This window comes from Octopus bimaculoides, chromosome 15, assembly GCF_046866305.1.
Source record: "Octopus bimaculoides isolate indiv1 chromosome 15, ASM4686630v1, whole genome shotgun sequence".
In the NCBI taxonomy this organism is placed as follows: domain Eukaryota; kingdom Metazoa; phylum Mollusca; class Cephalopoda; order Octopoda; family Octopodidae; genus Octopus; species Octopus bimaculoides.
In genome coordinates, this window is record NC_142942.1 from 54903107 (window position 1) to 54920639 (window position 17533).

Here is a 17533-nt window from a genome sequence, read left to right on the forward strand (position 1 = left end):
TGTATATATATATATATATATATATATATATATATATATGTATTTACTCGTACATAGGGAATATTTAAAGCTAAATATACATGAAATACATAGGGGTTAGGCTTATACCTATTTATCAAGTTTAATATAATCAGCATACACATTTATGTGTGCATATGTTTATAAATAAATATATCTTCTTTTTTATCATTTAGAAATCCATGCGTTTTCATACAAGCATTCAAACATACATATCTTATTTTTTATTTTATCTTTATTTTACAATGTCTGTCTCCACTTTTCCCACTGTTAGCGCACTCACTATCGTGTTCACGCTATTCATATCAGCCATCGTCACAGTGTTACCATCATGATATATAACCGTTTCCTTTTTAAATAGTTTTCACAATATTTTGAAAGAAATTTTTTTTCACTCGTAGTAGTTTCCGAACATGCTGCTTCTGTGTCACAACTCTTACAGAAGCCCTGGTTAGGTATTTTTCGTACCGTTGCTTTTTTCATATATAAATGAAGTAACTTTTAGTAGAAAACAACCAGTTAAAGTACATGTATTGTTGGGAAGCTTTAGTATATGAACGGTTTCTGCTGGGGAAAGTGAAAATAAAATTCAAATAAAACTAATCGTATTTGTAACTTCCAATTTATAAAATAGAACCTGTCCTGGATGCATTTTGTTTTTTGTCATATCAAAGATATAGCATGGAAAAATGTTTAGGTTCTTATTTTGTTTTCTTTAAGTATGATTGGTAATCCGTTATTTATTGGTAGCACATATACCAATATTCGTAATGTTGTTACTCCATATTTAGTCCTTCAGAGAACGTTAAACAAATATTAATAGCAATTAATACACAACATATAAGCTCACTGTTCTGTATGTTTTACCGTACACCATACATTAAACATTCAACAGTTAATATTTAAGTACGCGTAAAGATATTTGGACAAAGACGCTTTTATCGGAGTATTGCCAATTGGTTTCTTTCTTTCTTTCTTTCCTTTTCGATTTTTGTTTCTTTTGGTCACTGGATTTTAGATACTTTTGAAAGCCAAACTAAAAAATATTTTCTTTCTTATACTGTTCAGTGTAACGAGTTTAATAGAATTTTATTTAAATATTTGATCTGGGTTCGTGTTCAGTCAAGCTCATGCTAACACACAGTGTTAGCTCATAAATATACCGTCGATTTTTTTTTGACTACATATAAAAGCGAGCTTTTTAACACACACACCCATATGTCAAACGCGCAAACATTTATATTTAAGATACACCTTAACTGATATATTATATCAGATAAGAGATCTGTTGTTTACTGCTAAATCACACATAAAATGCCTAAGGTTTACAATGCAAACATTTAACCGTTAGAAGTTTTTTCTATCATTTTCTTTTAAACAACATCCTCATATATTTATATATGTTTTATTTCACGTTAAGTGGAAAGGCACATCCCAGCATTAAATGAATCATTTCTTTGTATCAGTGTTAACATTTCTTTATTATTTAGCGTGGTCCTGAATATCCGTTGATATTGAAGATGTGATCTGATGGTTTCGGACATGGACATAATGGGAAGAGTGAGGCCACGATAGAGTAAGAGAATATATTCAGAGGAATTTAGCAATCCCCATTGTATATTTACATTTGATAACGTCACCTAGTCACGCAGCGTATCGTCATGGCGGCATGGTATTTATTGATGTCTACGATGAATTTGGCTCCATCACAACATATACGAGGTGTGTAATCATGTTCTTCTTCGCTAGTTCTTACATTTGATCCTGCCGCATAACATTCATGTCGAAAGAAAACTCTTGGCTAAAAGTAGAAAAAAAAATATATATATTATAATGTAAAATATACATATATGCGTATATATTTTATTGTTCATTTTACACTTAGATTAAAACAAGAGAACTGTTTACAAGAATCCTATGGCCAATATTTTCTTAAAGTAGTTCTTACTCAATAACATTCATTTAGAAAAAAAAAAGAATACAAAAACCTAAAATGAACAAAACAATAATGAAATTTACTTCAGTTTGGATAAGAGAAATTCAATTAGGTGATATTTATTAAGGATAATGAATTGTTGTTATCAACATAGTAAATAAACATTTAGAATTGGAAACTGTTTGCCGTATCTCATGAACACCAAAGAATTTTTACGCAGCTTCAAATAGATGAGGATAAATTGCGCTACTTTTCCATCACCACTCTTAAAAAAAACATAGTAACAATGATGCATATGCAACATACCTACAACCACATGTGTAATATATAGTAAGAATATCTCACATAAACGTAATTGAATTTATAGAAGAAATATTAGGAAGGGAATGGTAGAGTAAAACATATAAATGCACACTAAAAAAATAATTTTTGATATATTACGAAGAATGATAAGAGAGGCAAAAGTAATTAAAATACTTGAGATAAATATGTAAAAAGTGGTGAAATAATACTGTTTGCAAAAAGATTTGCAAGAAGGCGTGTATATCATCGAAACGTTACACATGTAGTAAATCTCCTAATTACACAGACGTCAGTAAGCCATGAAAAGTTGAGAATAATATATGTACTTCAACGGAGTGTGCTCAGATTTTTTTCCTGTATATTTTCTCCTTATTCCGTTCTCACCTTGGGGTGAATTATTTTTATGTTAAAATTACATTACGTTCATTTCAACGGACTGATAGCATCCCGGTGTACATTGTTAAAGTATTCTGATATCTCCCCAACCTATTTAACATGTCACTGTAAATAAATGTGCAGCGTATTTCAATACGAATTGGTACTCTTTGCATAAATAAAAAGGCAGCACCGACTGAAATATTTTCTGCAAATAGAGAAGGTGTAACTGGAATAAAACGAAAGGGATTTGAGTCTTTCAGTTTCTTTCCAAATGCCGTTACATCAATTTACGAAACTCAAAAGCGCCAATCATTTTAAACATATATGAAGCTAAGTTTTATATTTTCTTAAGTACCAGGAATATATCAATAGTAAACTTTCCAATGATATTGTTGGAGAAATAGTTTCCTGATTCAAGCAAATATTGATGAGGCATTGAAACGTCGATGGTTAACTAATCCAAGAAATGTTAATGAGAAATTAGAAATATGTGTGTAGCAACATTAAATGAAATTTTCTATTACAGGAAAGGAATATAGATGCAGTATCTGAAAACGATGTCATAAACTTAGATGAAGGGTCGGCATAATGAGGAGATCAGTAATGAAACACAATGGAGCTATTGAGCCATAAAGTCTGGCTTCCGTTAATATTAGAACGTTATTATACGGTGAGATGTCAATCAGAAGGTCATACGTTTATGTCATTTTATGCGCAATCATAGTTTAATTGGTATTTTTATGACATTTGCCAGAGAAACTTATTTGTAAGTATTCTCTGTGAGCAAGAATTATACTTTGAAAGTATTCAATCATTAACAGTAAGCAGAAGCCTACGTGTGCTGTGCTGCATTCAATTATAACTATATAATATGTAGTGCATGCATAGTCAAGTTGATAATAACTTCACTTCGAAATTCTTTGATTTCGGTTTCAATGATGATGTTTGGTAACTTAAGCATATTTCTAGTATCATAGTTTCAGATCGACTCAGATATAATGGAAATAAGGTAGACAAAACTGAAAGCGCATCGAATGTACAACCCCTTAATACAAAAGTTGACCCTCTTAGCAAAGTGCAATGATACAATTCTAAATGTCGACGACTTTAATAGTCAACTGCCTGTGAAATAATAAGCCACACCTTCCTGTGTTAATGAATCGGTATCTCACGTAAAACTGATGAAAATAAGTAACAGGCAACCATCAGTTTTCCTAGGAAATATTTATAATATATAAAATGATCATTTGATACGAGGTTAACAATAATTGACAAACTTCACCTCGGAACTTTAACATATGCTTCATTTAAGAACATCAACATTTAAATTCAGCTGTACTACTATCATCTAAGTAATTTAAAGACTGTGCAATGTAATAATCAACTTTAATTCATTTAAATTACTATGGAGACCCATAAATTATAAGGAAGAGAGTGTCATAGGAAAATGTCATTCTAACTATTTTAAATACCTAGCTCGTATTTTATAAGAATTATGTTTGATAATTACTGATATTTTAAATGCAATATTGAATTTACTGACCTTATTTCCACTTTAGAGTCTTGTAATAAAAGCAGATATGAATTCACTGACAAGCTGATCATATTTTAGCAACAATAATTTCTGATTATTTGCTAATTTTCTCATTTATTTAGTTACATTTCGAAATCGCATAATTGAAATAACATTTGCAGTCCACTGCCTCAGAAATTTATTTGTACCTGTAGTCATTAGAAATTTCCTGCTGACATTTAACGGACAACTAAATGTATTTTCCATTATTTTCTCAACTTCTCAATTTCCGTTCTTCACAGAGCAGTAGTTAAAACTACGTAAAAGCAAATTTCAATGGTAAAACGTTCATTGATTTCCCTGCCACATATATCTGCACATCTTTGTAACAATACTCTGAAATATAAATCCTGATTCCTCGAAGACAACGTTGTGGATAGTAATCATGATATAGGCAGCAGTTACAGCAAACATAGGGCTTTAATGACTTCATTAAAAGTCCTATCTCCTATAAGCCCAAGGCTTATCATTTTAGGGGAGGGGTTATATGATTACATTGACCCCAATGGTCAACTGGTAATTACTTCATTGCTCCCTAATAAATGATGTCAAAATGTAAAACCGGAACGAAGGCTTCTAACCATTTTGTTCCCAGTGCTATGCTTCTGCCAGTCCGCCGCCTTAGTTATAAATATAGCCACATTTGAACCTGGTAAATGCCTGAAATATATCTTATCCATAATGTAAAGATGAAAACATAGAATAAACTAAAGTCGAAAGTTATGGTATTTAGGACTTAGGTGGACTTTTATTATATCGCATATTATCGTCTATCTATCTGTATATATATATATATATATATATATATATATATATATATCCGTCTATTTATCTACCTATCTATCTATCTGAAGAGGCAGGATTTGTCTTGTGGAAGTTTCAAAAAACGGTGGGTGAATATAGCAAAGATGGTGCGTGCGCGCGACGAAACCACTTTGAGCATGATCCTGTAAATCGAAAAAAGAGAAAGAGAGTTCTTTGCTCTCATGTATTTATTCCCTCTCTGCCTGAGGTTACCGTGGTCTTCTCTGTAGGCTTTTCCTTCCACGGATAAACATAATATTGCTTCTAACATTTTAAAAATTTCTTGTGATACACGATCCCTTTTGACCGTCTTTTTTATTTCTTTTTTCTCCGACCCTTTTGATTGGAATCTTACTTTTTTCTCTTTTTTCCCCTTTTTCTTTTTCGGAAAGAAAAGCTATACATTTGTATTTGCACCCCCCACCCCCTGTGTTCAGCCCTGTGTGGCCAATAAAGAAAGATATCTATCCATTTGTCTGTATGTCTGTCTGTCTGTCTGTCTATCTATCCATCTATCTATGTTTTTATTTATCTACATATCTGTCTGTCTCTCTGTCTCTCTGTTTATCTATCTCTCTTTATGTTAAACTGTTGGTCTTGTTTAACTGGACAATTAAATACTTTGATACTATGAGGTATAGAATCTAAGCAATTGTACGAGAAGTGACTGTTCATAAGCAAGGTAGACACCATCAACCAGTAGTAGACAAATGCAGTTCATGTGGTTCATTTCTTACAGAAAAAAATCTTTTTCGCGGGCAGGCATGTTACCTAATAAGCGGAGGAACGGCGTGACCCATCATCCTTCATTTCTTTTCTGACTAATGAGGAGAGCAGGAAATTCTGGTTTTATCATGTTCGTGGCATATTGTTTGCAGCTAGATAGATCCTGCTAAAACTTCGTGGTCTTGTTCAACTGGACGACGAAATCTGTGTGCCTAGATACGGGCAGTTTCATATAAAATGTAAAGAAACGTCTTTCTTATATCGTTTATCAGATAGAATATTTTTAAAAAATGACCCTTCGAATCGCAAACATATGCCACACATTTTCTAACCAAAGATTCTATTAAAGTAGACGTACTTATTTGACAAGTATCCATCTGTCAACTATGGAAATATAATAGCTAAGTAGTAGTTAATGCATATTCCCCAAAGTATAGCAAGGCATTTAGAATGTTTTACAGATTCCGTTAAACTACCGACGATTCACAAATAATATAATACTAAGTCGCAATGGATAATACAGGATACTGCTATTTCAGATTTCTTTTGAAGATGATTTAAAATATTCATGATTCCAAAACAATGAATTAGATACAGGTTTTATGAAATCAGAGCTGGTTTCAAATCCAGCCGTCGCTATAAATATGCACGATTTTATTGTCAAAGAAAAATATTCCAAATATGTTTGTGATATCTAAAAATCAAATCTGGCATTTCAAAAATCTATCGCGATTTATACGTGAGAATCGAGCTGACATAGTAATGCAAATAATTTCGTACATATGTCGCTTAACAAAATCTTAATAAATGAAACAGTCTTTGAAAGTAATTTTATCCTCAGAGAATAAACAAAATTTATAATAACGTTATCTCATTAAAAATACTACTTCCGGCAAGAGCAGTAACACCAACAACAAAATCAACTACAATTAGTATGACAACAAAAGTCTGAGGAGATGTTGAAAGAATTCTTTCCGCTTGAAGTTCACTTTCCCATCTCTCAAGAAAGTAAACAATCAAAAGAAAGAGAAAATAACTAAACATAGAGCTTTGCTAGGGTTCTGATGAATCTCTTGATGGAAATTAAAACATCAATAAAGCTGAATAGCTGCAACGATTAAATAAATCATTGTAAAATATAAAGAAAAGACAATAAATATGAGAAAAAAGAACAAAAAAAAACCCCAGTTATTTTTGTAATTGCGTTCCAACTAACTCTGTCCATCTTTTTCTCTTTCTCTAAGAATGAAACGATTGATAGAATAGAGAAAAGGATTCCTCATAAAGATTGTTGACGATAAGTCGACATTCAGGAATAATACAAGGTATTAAAACAGTTTATTGACAAATGTCAGAAATTGTAAAGAACGCAGGATCAATTATATATAACTATGACCTCAAGCAAATAAACCGGCTAAACTTTGCACTGTCAAGAGTGGAAGTAACTGTAGAGGGCATAGATATTTTAGCATTACAATGAAACATGAGAAATAACTACAAGATAAAAATGCGATTCTACAAAACATGGAAGTTAACATTCAAAGAGAAACCATTTGGGCAAGAAAGTGTGCCAGTTACGAATTATCTTTTGTTTGTTTTTTCTTTAAGCAAAACAAAGATCTGAAAATAGAATATTATACAAACACGAAATCTATATGAATTCTATAAACAATCAAGTATATATATATATATATATATATATATATATATATATATATATATATATATATATATATACGCAGAACCCCCCACACAAACACACACACACACATATATATATATATATGGATATATAATATATATATGTATATACACTGCACACCATATATATGTTCTGTAGATATATGCGTGTGTTTGTGCACGTATATATATATATATATATATATATATATATATATATATATATATACATGTATGTATATATATGTATATATATACATGCATGTATATATATGTATGTATATGCATGTATATATATATATATATATATATATATATATATATATATATATATATGTATGTATATATATATATATATATAGTCACGATAGGACAAAAATATATCTTTACTCTTAAAAAATAGAAAAGAAAATAACGTTATTGATCGCGACTGTGAGAAACAAGGATACATTACATTTATTTTTGCAGTAAAATTCGTGATTGACATAAAGAAATTAAAATACAAACTGAAACGGACTTCATGATTTTAATGGTGGTGACGATGATGATGGCGATGATGAGAAGGAGCAGTAGGAGGAGCATAGACGGTAAAGAAGTTGGAGGCGTATACAAAGATTAGAGTAGTCTGTAAGGAAGGCGATAATATTGTTGCAGTGAAGCACACAAATAATAGTGGCGCTATGACGGAGAACAGACTATATTGTTAAACGTGGCAGGGGAATCGTGGGAAAGATATATAAAAAATGGTAAAGCATGAAGTCAGAGGTTGGAAGGAACAGAAGAATGAAGAGGAGATAAAGAATGAAATGTCATCCATCAAATTCGAAGTACAATACATGAATGGGTTTCTATAATTATCGATGATATTTGCTGTAGTCTGTCTTTATACGTTTTCGTTATTTGCACTCTGATATGATTCATCAATGTAAAGACAAGGGTAAAAGTTTGTGTTGATATTTTCACTTAGATATTTTTACTAAACATTCTCAAATATGTGGGGTACACTACAGGAATTCTTAAAGATAGACATTTTTTTCGTTACATATTCTCTTTCTCTCTAACTTTCTCTCACTGTCTTCTTGCATATATACATATATGGATATATGTACAAGTTTGTGTTTATGCGCACGTGTTTGTGTGTGCGTGCGTAAATGTGTGTGTGTGTGTAGAAATGTCATTACGTTCGTGTGAACTGCATCTATCAAAATATTTTCGCTTGTTCTTCATTAAGTGTTCATGTGCATATGTGCTTTATATTGTGTGTATATATAGGCGCAGGAGTGGCTGTGTGGTAAGTACGTTGTGGGTTCAAATTCCGCCGAGTTCGACTTTGCCTTCCAACCTTTCAGGGATCGATCTAATCGACTGGCCACCTCCCTCAAAATTTCGGGCCATGTGGCTAGAGTAGAAAAGAATACATAAATAACACCGGATGCGTAAAATGGTTGCAGCTAATCCCTAGCTTCTATACAAGCTCATACATATGCAGTGTATCACGATTATGAACGCATGTAATTTCACCTTAAGTTTTACGTTGGCAATATCTAACAAATGAATCAAGATTCGCACATAAAATTAAGAGGTATATTTCTCGTCTCCAAGAGACAAAACCCACCTGGACGGAATTTTAAATATGTTGTGATTTATCTCTATTATTTGCAGGTTACTGAATCCACTGAAATGAAACAACAACGATATAATTGAAGGTGCCGGAATCTGGTATCTCTGTCAGCGGGTTGTATAGTGACGCATTACTTTCCACCACGTACATCTCTTTCGATACATTGCAAAGATAATTTATCACACTATTGTGCAGTTACTCTTAGTTTAGAGGCACGACCCGGAAAACGGATTTGGTAGACATAAGGTGCGTAAAGGTATTTCATATTACCTATTCATGTGACGAATTCTAAGGCTTCCAATTTCTTTATAAAGTTGGGATAAAATTTATATCCGAAAGTATATGCATACAGAGTACCGAACTCAAGACGGAGATTAATACATAAACCAATGTTGAGTCATCTAGGTTTCAATTCATTGGCAAGCAAGGTTACAAATTAGAAATTTCAGTTGAAATGTGTGTGTGTGTGTGTGTATGTATGTGAGAGCTTATATATATCTGTGTAATACATACATGCACACACATACACACATAATCGTATCAGAAGACGCAACAATGAATATAAGTTTGTAAATACGTGTTTTAGTTGTTTCATTATGTAAGTCTCTCTATGAATGATGCATGAAAAATTGTGTATCATTTATCTATGAAATAATAAACAAAAGCGATTTATATGTACTCCATATATAAGAAGAAAAAAAACATATATAACACCTGATGTATAAACAACCAATGAAAAATTCAGGTGGACTGAAATAGATGTATAAAAAATTATGAATGGAACTATTATTTTGAAAGCTTAAGGTAGTATCCATACAACTGCATCAGTGTTTGATTAGAAGAATGAATTTGTTGTGAAGTATTTTGGAATATATTGGTTGCTATGGGAAATATAGCAGTGCGGAATTGTAATCGTATTTCTCAATGTAAAGTGAAACACCGACATCTGTCACTCAAAAGAGATATATAAATAGCCGTAAATAAATTAACACCCAATATAATAAACAAACCACTCATTGTCTTGCGAAGAATCTCGAATCAACTGAGTAACTGCTCCAGGATTAATTATCACATTCACACATAAACATACCATGAATATAACACTAACACACACACACACACACACACACACACACACACACACACACACATATATATATAAGTGTAAGGTCCAAAGATCGAGGTATAGGAATAATGACAATTGTAGTTTATTGAGACGGAAGGTCGTTGATTTTTTTCGTATTGAAGAACAATAAGCTGAAAAAATGTCTTTTGATTTTTCTACAATAGGTGACCATAGTTGCAGAGAGCGAATAAGTATACAACAGTTACGGAATGTAGTAGGTAAGAACCGGGCTACATATGTTTCATAGCGGGCGGAACCTCAGATGTGGTAAAAATCCAAGGGAGATGCATACTGCTGGCTATTCTTCAAACTAAGGATATCTTAATCAAATTGAAGGTTACATTGTCGTAAGGATGTACATGTTGACGCATGTCAAGTCGATATTTATCAACACTATTCCAACACTTCTCCTAATCTTCTCAATAAGGACCTAATTTTGATATCATACGAGCAGCCAGCCGAAATATACTATTTCATGGAAAATCCTGGACCCGCAATGATAGACCCAATTTTTCGACATCTCCATGTGAGCAAATGACTACGCCCAAGTCACTGACCGTGTAGGTCTCTACCTACTTAAAGGTCTTTATGAAAGATTTCTTAACATCCCCAGTGGTCTATACAGCGACGATGCTCTGTTCACAATCCAAAATTCTAGCAACCTAACAATCGAACCGATTAGAGAACTATTTAGAAGATATTTTTTTTTAAATGTCGGCTTCAGCGTCTCATTCTGTAACAACGTCAAAACTGTGAACTTCTAAGACGTAACCCTATTCTTGCAAAACCAAAGCTTCAATCCATATCACAAACCTGGGGAAAACCTCCACTACGTGAACTTCTACGGCACCATTTCCGTCTTAAAGTCTATTGTGGAAAGCGTTTCTTACCGGATCTCCTCACTATCTGCTTATAAAGATTTATTCTATCAATATACTGAATATTATAATTGTGCCCTACAACGTGCCAAGTATAAATACGCAAATACATCCTCATGTGGGATATTCCTCTCTCCATTAAATCCGGAAGAGAAAGCAGTTCCGCACGCCCATTTTATAAATTTAACACCTTATCCCACCCTCTAATACCCGTCCCAATTTAAAAGTATCAGACGACCTAACAAACGACCCCTTACCAGATGACCCCAAATCCTATATACACCATAACCCACCAAAACAAACCTCCAAAATCCTACCTCCATTCAGTTAATCCACCTAATCGGATTCAACGAAATAGAACCCGGGATCTTATCTGGTTCCACCTTCACCCTTAACGTTCAGACTCAAGCACCCAACATTTTTTAGCCTCACCCTAAAAACATTTCCCTAAAAGCATTCAACCTAGTTAGTTCCAACAAAGGTAATCTCAGAGGAAATATACGCGCTGTGAGCACCATTATCATCATCATCATCATCATCATCATCATTATTTTTTCTTTTCTTTTTTTTTTATATCATCCTGTCATTTCTCTGTCACGTCGTTCCCTCTGCAAGAAATCAGCTCTTTTCAGACCCGGAAATGGTTGCGCACCTCCATGTCAAATACCAGCATGGTGTCGCTTGAATTCCATCAACACACACAAACACACAAGCAAACGTACTAAAGAGTGAATCTTATACTTGATTGGATTATATGCATTAGCTGTATGACGGATGTAACTTTCAGTGTTTTATGGGGTTGGACTTTCTATTCATAGTTAAAAACATTAAAATTCACATTACCAATGACGAGAATGAAAACAGCCTCCCATCCAAATTTGATTGCACCGCAAATTTAGAAACCTAACGTGTCTGGTTGCTGTCCATCTCCTCATTTTCGATCAGTTATACATTTGTAAAACTTCTTTCACAATTGTGAATAGATACCAATAGAGAGATGGCAAGCGACACACATACACACAAACACAGACACAGACACACATACATACACACAAGCACACACACAGCTAGTTCTAAAATCTCTACACGAGATATATGTAATAACAATAGTAGACAGTAACGTTTTATTACTACTAAAGCATGTCTGTTCTATACAGAACTGTTACTATATTTTAACCCCAGGAAAACGCCTTTTCCACCTGGCTAACGACACACAACCTGTGTGACTAAGTGAGCAAATTACTATCCTCCAGTAGATCATGGTTTCTGGGCCTTTACCCGTAATCGGTTTCTGGGTCTTTACCCGTAATCGGTGTCTGGGTCTTTACCCGTAATTGGTACTGGATACCTGCGTGCTAGGGATGGCAGTCAATCCCTTACTCACAATATATCGGACACAGGTTGTGTGTAGTTAAGCAGCTGGAAAAGACGTTACCCTGGGGTTAAAATGTAGTAACGCAGTTATTTATTGAACAACCATGTTATAATCTTTTCTACTCTAGGCACAAAGCATGAAATCTGGGGGGATTAGATCAACCCTAATACAAGGTTTAACTGGCCAGATGCTAGTTAAACATACTTGCCCAAGGTAACACGATATAAAACTGAACCCGGATCCTGTGATTCGGTGTATCTTCACAGCTTGCCCTGTGCCTATATCTATCTATCTATCTATCTATCTATCTATCTATCTATCTATCTATCTATCTATCTATCTATCTATCTATCTATTTATCTGTCTGTCTGTCTGTATAATCTATGTATGTATGTATATATGTATGTATCTATCTATTGTTCTTTCTTTCTGTTTGTATGTACGTCTGTCTATCTCTCTATATAAATCTCTGTGTCAAGATAGATGGATAGAAAAATATGCAGATAGATTGGTAGATACATAAATAGATCATTGGGTGGGAATGTACAAAGCGTGTAGCGAAAATGTTTTTGTTTTCTTAAATGAATGAAACTGAACTCCGTTGTAGAAAGCAAGAAATTTATCTGCAGTTTGCTAGCGTTCTCGCCGCTGGTTTCAATGGATGAAAAGTATTCTTACCAATATATATTGGGCGAGGTTGATTCGGTTATTGAGAGCTATGTTTAATGGCTATAAATATCAAGTAGCGTATGTCACATAGTCAAAAATATCAGTTTCACTGTCTGTTTTACTTCATCAGCTTCGTATTATCTACTCCGACATCTTTATGCTTCGAATGAATTAGCAAATGATATAACCGTAGATCAAGTTTTGATATAACTTCTGTATTCATAAATCATTAGTTTTGAAGATAAAGAACAATAGCCGTGTTATGTTTACTGTTAAAATTCTTAATGTAATCCACACTCTTAGGTTCTCTTTTTCCCCAGCACATTCCTCAATCCATCTTTTTATCTTTGTGTAGGATTACATTAGAAGAATTATTATACTGTATAAGACATGAGACTGAATTAGATTTAGTTAAGTGCATAATTAAGATGATATATGTGCCGGTATTTATAGAATGATCTATGATACAAGAGATATATTATAAATCAGCTTTAGATGAATGGATAAAATTGCTGATGTGATAAAGGACGAAGTGTTTATTATAGCTGATTAAAAACGAAAAGAACTGATCTAAACATAAGTAATGTTACGTCGTCTAATTCTTAAGCTGCTAAAAGATGGCGCGAGAAACAACTCGATGTCCAGGAAATCTAATCTATTATACATGGCTCGCCGCTTACCACTGATATGCATTTCTACAAGTTAAACTGAATAAATGGTTTCTTTTTGTTGGGGGATTATATTCATAATGAGAGTGTTTGAAACTTGGATGTCTCATCGCACAGCGTTCAAAGGAAAAAAAAGGGCATGTTATTAGAGAATTGTGATCCCAACTTGTAAGCATAAATGTATGAACTGGCATCACTGAACGTCTAGCAAAACAAATTTGTCTAAGGTGAACATATTTCCAATAATTCACCGCACTCAATATAAATGAATAAATAAATAAATAATGATAATAATAATAAAAACAACAACAACAACGATTGAGAAACAATAAGCAAAAATAGTTGGAGCATTCAGACACAAAATTTCTGCATTTGGACTGGGGAAACATTTGACATCTCCATTGCGGATAAGACTGTCGATAACAAACTAGCCAAACTAGAAAATATATATTTCTGATATATATATATGTATGTATGTATGTATGTATGTATGTATGTATGTATGTGTGTGTGTGTGTGTGTGTGTGTGTGTGTGTGTGTGTGTGTGTGTGTGTGTGTGTGTGTGTGTGTGTTTATAACGTTAGTAAAAAGTTTTAGAAATCCAACGTAATATATTTTTTAACAGTAGAATCTTCAACAACGGAATAGTTTTCCACAAAAATAACTTCGAACACACCTTCTTTAAAAAACACATTGAATGGGAAGAAAGAATTCACGGTAGCAGTATATGACAAAACAACTAAAATTTTTCTATCTGAAACTGACACACAAGGACAAGAGTAAAGGAAGATAATCGAATTATGCATTGGCAAAGCCACAGAGGCCTTCTTTGTGACTTGTACAGAACAGTTTGAGGCAGTTTCAATGAAGTCTCCCGCATCGGTTGATACTTATGACAAAATATATGTTGTTAAATCATTATGCGTGAAAGAAAACAAAATTAATATGCTTCATGACTGTTGATTAATTTCCCATATCTCGAAAAAAATGCACAAGAATTATTACTAAATATATTGCTAACAACTTTGTCACCTGGCTCGCATCTGATACTCTATGAAAATGGATATGTGCAAAGCACAAAATTCGCCGGATTGCTCTCCCTGGTAGTCGTTCAGAGACACACTTAACTGTTGGTCGTTAAGCACAGAAAGTGCATCTGGTACGCATGCGTATTTATACGACAGTTAAAGCTTTTCTGATTAGAGGAGCTGCACAAGCTAATTGAGAGAAAAAAAAAACAACAGCTACAGACTAGGAACACGGCTTCTGATAACCAACAACTGTAATGGTTCCATAATAATTGCCTCCACTGTTGTCAGAGATCCCTCTGCTTTGATTAGAAAATCTGACTTGAAAATTCAGTAATCTTCTAGCTCGTGTACAAATTGCGACGACACCCATCATATACGAAAATAAACAGAAATACTAACAGGTGGTATGTTTAGGGAACCGAGAGCCAAACCGGTAAATACTATGAAAGTAACTCTGGATTAAGATTAAGGAACATCTGCAAACATGCACTTGCCTGGGGAAGCAACGCAAAAAAATTAGTCAAAACCGGAAAGCAGAAACATCTGTTGTTGCTACTAACCTAAATATTTGTAGATTGAGAATTGTGAGGTTAAATGTATGAAAATACATATATCAGAAATTAACAACAGAACCGAAATGGATGGCATGCACAGGATTTTTTTTCATCCTTCGCTTTCACCTACATAAATTTTCTTATATTTATAACTTATTTCTTACACTTATCAACCATTCCATCACAGCGCATTTTACCATATCTAAGAGCCTAGTACAACGTCCTCTATATAAAAAAAGGAATTCTTATAAAATTGCCCAAAGATCAACTTTGCCCAAAGATCAACTCGTCTATATGTCAGTGAATCATCTCAACATGGCTTCAAACACTTGCCATAACTTGTGTCGCCTCACATACCACACTGGCCGCTGATTTTCTATGTCTTAACCGACAAAAATTACAATTACATAGTTTCAATCAGTGCATTTATTCAGAATACCCAATAGTAGCCTACCATTAACATTACATTTCTCTTTTGTTATTTTCTTTCTTCTAGATGGAAAGGGGACATATTCCCGAAATATTAAAAAAACATTAAACAAACTAATAAAGGAATACAGTATCTGTTCTTATTGTTTCATTTTGATGACGTCATCTTACTCATTTCACCTAACATGAAGGCTAAAATTATTTTTTAAATCTTTCATTTCCACAGGTTGCTGTTTCCACTACTGCAGCTACTACTGCTGTTGCTGCCTCTATTTTTCATGCACTTTTTCCCTCTTGTTCTTATTGATCTTGTTCTTGTTATTTTGTTGTTGTTGCTGCTGTTGTAGTTGTAGCTGCTGCTACTGCTGTTGCTGCTGTTGTTGTTCTTCTTCTCCTTATTATTATTATTATTATTATTATCATCATCATTATTATTATTATCATCATCATTATTATTATTATCATCATCATTATTATTATCATCATCATTATTATTATCATCATCATTATTATTATCATCATCATCATTATTATCATCATCATCATTATTATCATCATCATCATAGTGGTAATCATAAGACACTATAATCTTTGAGAGCGAATTGAAGAGAGAGCGTAATTAATGAATAGGAGGGAATGACGATGCCGGAAGTTGTTGACAGCTTGACAAGGTGTCCTGTGATTCGTGTCTGCTCATTGCAGATCATCTGCTGGGTTTATATCCGTAATAGTTAGACATTCGCATAATGAGTATAGTGTAAGTCACAATAGTTCAGATAATCTGAATAGATGTTGTTACTCGAAAAGTAAGATCTTTCACATGGCTCTATGAATGACATACGAAATAAGCAACACTTGGTCGATTAGAAAACAATGTGATCAATAAACTTATTAACAGTAAGTGTTGCCGAATGGCATATTAAAAAAAAAACCAGGAGCGGAGCAAAATATCTCATATAAATGAAAACTATTTCATACATAGTCACATGCTTCTAAACATACTTAAGCACACATACACATTCACACACACATATTATATAGAGAGATAGATACTTATTTATATATTATTTCATTCCTTTACGTATTTCAGTCATTTGACTGCGGCTATTCTGGAGCAGCGCCTTATATCTAAATAGGAACAATGGAATGTGTAAATGCACTGAGAATAGTTGAAATATCATTTGTTAATATATTTGAAGCTTTAACCGGTTTCACAGTTTCCATTGATTTTCAACAAGATCAAATACAAAGACTTATGTTACGTCGTAGCTGTCTTGCTTTTGACTAGTGTTTGAAATTTGACCTGTTATTATAGAGAGTTCCTGGCTCAAATTAGTATATGTTTTCAATAGTTGTTGATAGGTAAAGGGTAGTCGCATGACTGGTCTTAGACAATGACTAAACACACTCATCCGCAGACACCAAAAAAATTTAACAAACAAAGAATATGACTACTTATCCCACTTCGATTGCAAGACCAGCTACTTCTACGTTCTCCAGAAAATCCATAAGAATCAACTATCAACAATGCATGCAAAGAACTAACTTCAAGTTGCATAAACATATAATACCCCACCAACCTTAAATTTAGCCCAATCGTAGCAGAACGAATCTGTAAAACACACAGACTGAGCAACATTTTAGATATATTACTGAAATCTATTTTAAAATACATACCAAGTCTTGTGAGGAGGCGACATGGACGTGTTAAATCATCTCCCAAAATCGATAAACAATGATACTACTATTGTATCTTTTGATGTG

The 17533-nt window shown here is 33.4% G+C and overlaps 1 protein-coding gene across 2 annotated transcripts in view; it reads right to left on the reverse strand.

The window, feature by feature from the left end:
• Positions 1–14: 14 nt before the first annotated feature.
• LOC128249520 (uncharacterized) overlaps positions 15–17533 on the reverse strand; it is a 532792-nt gene continuing 515273 nt past the window's right edge. The window contains exon 3 of one of the 2 annotated variants that reach the window (XM_052973354.2): positions 15–1819. In XM_052973354.2, coding sequence (XP_052829314.1) covers positions 1655–1819 — 165 coding nt within the window. In that variant the 3' untranslated portion in view covers positions 15–1654. The remainder of the gene's footprint in view (positions 1820–17533) is intronic. The other variant, XM_052973353.2, reaches the window with a different exon arrangement.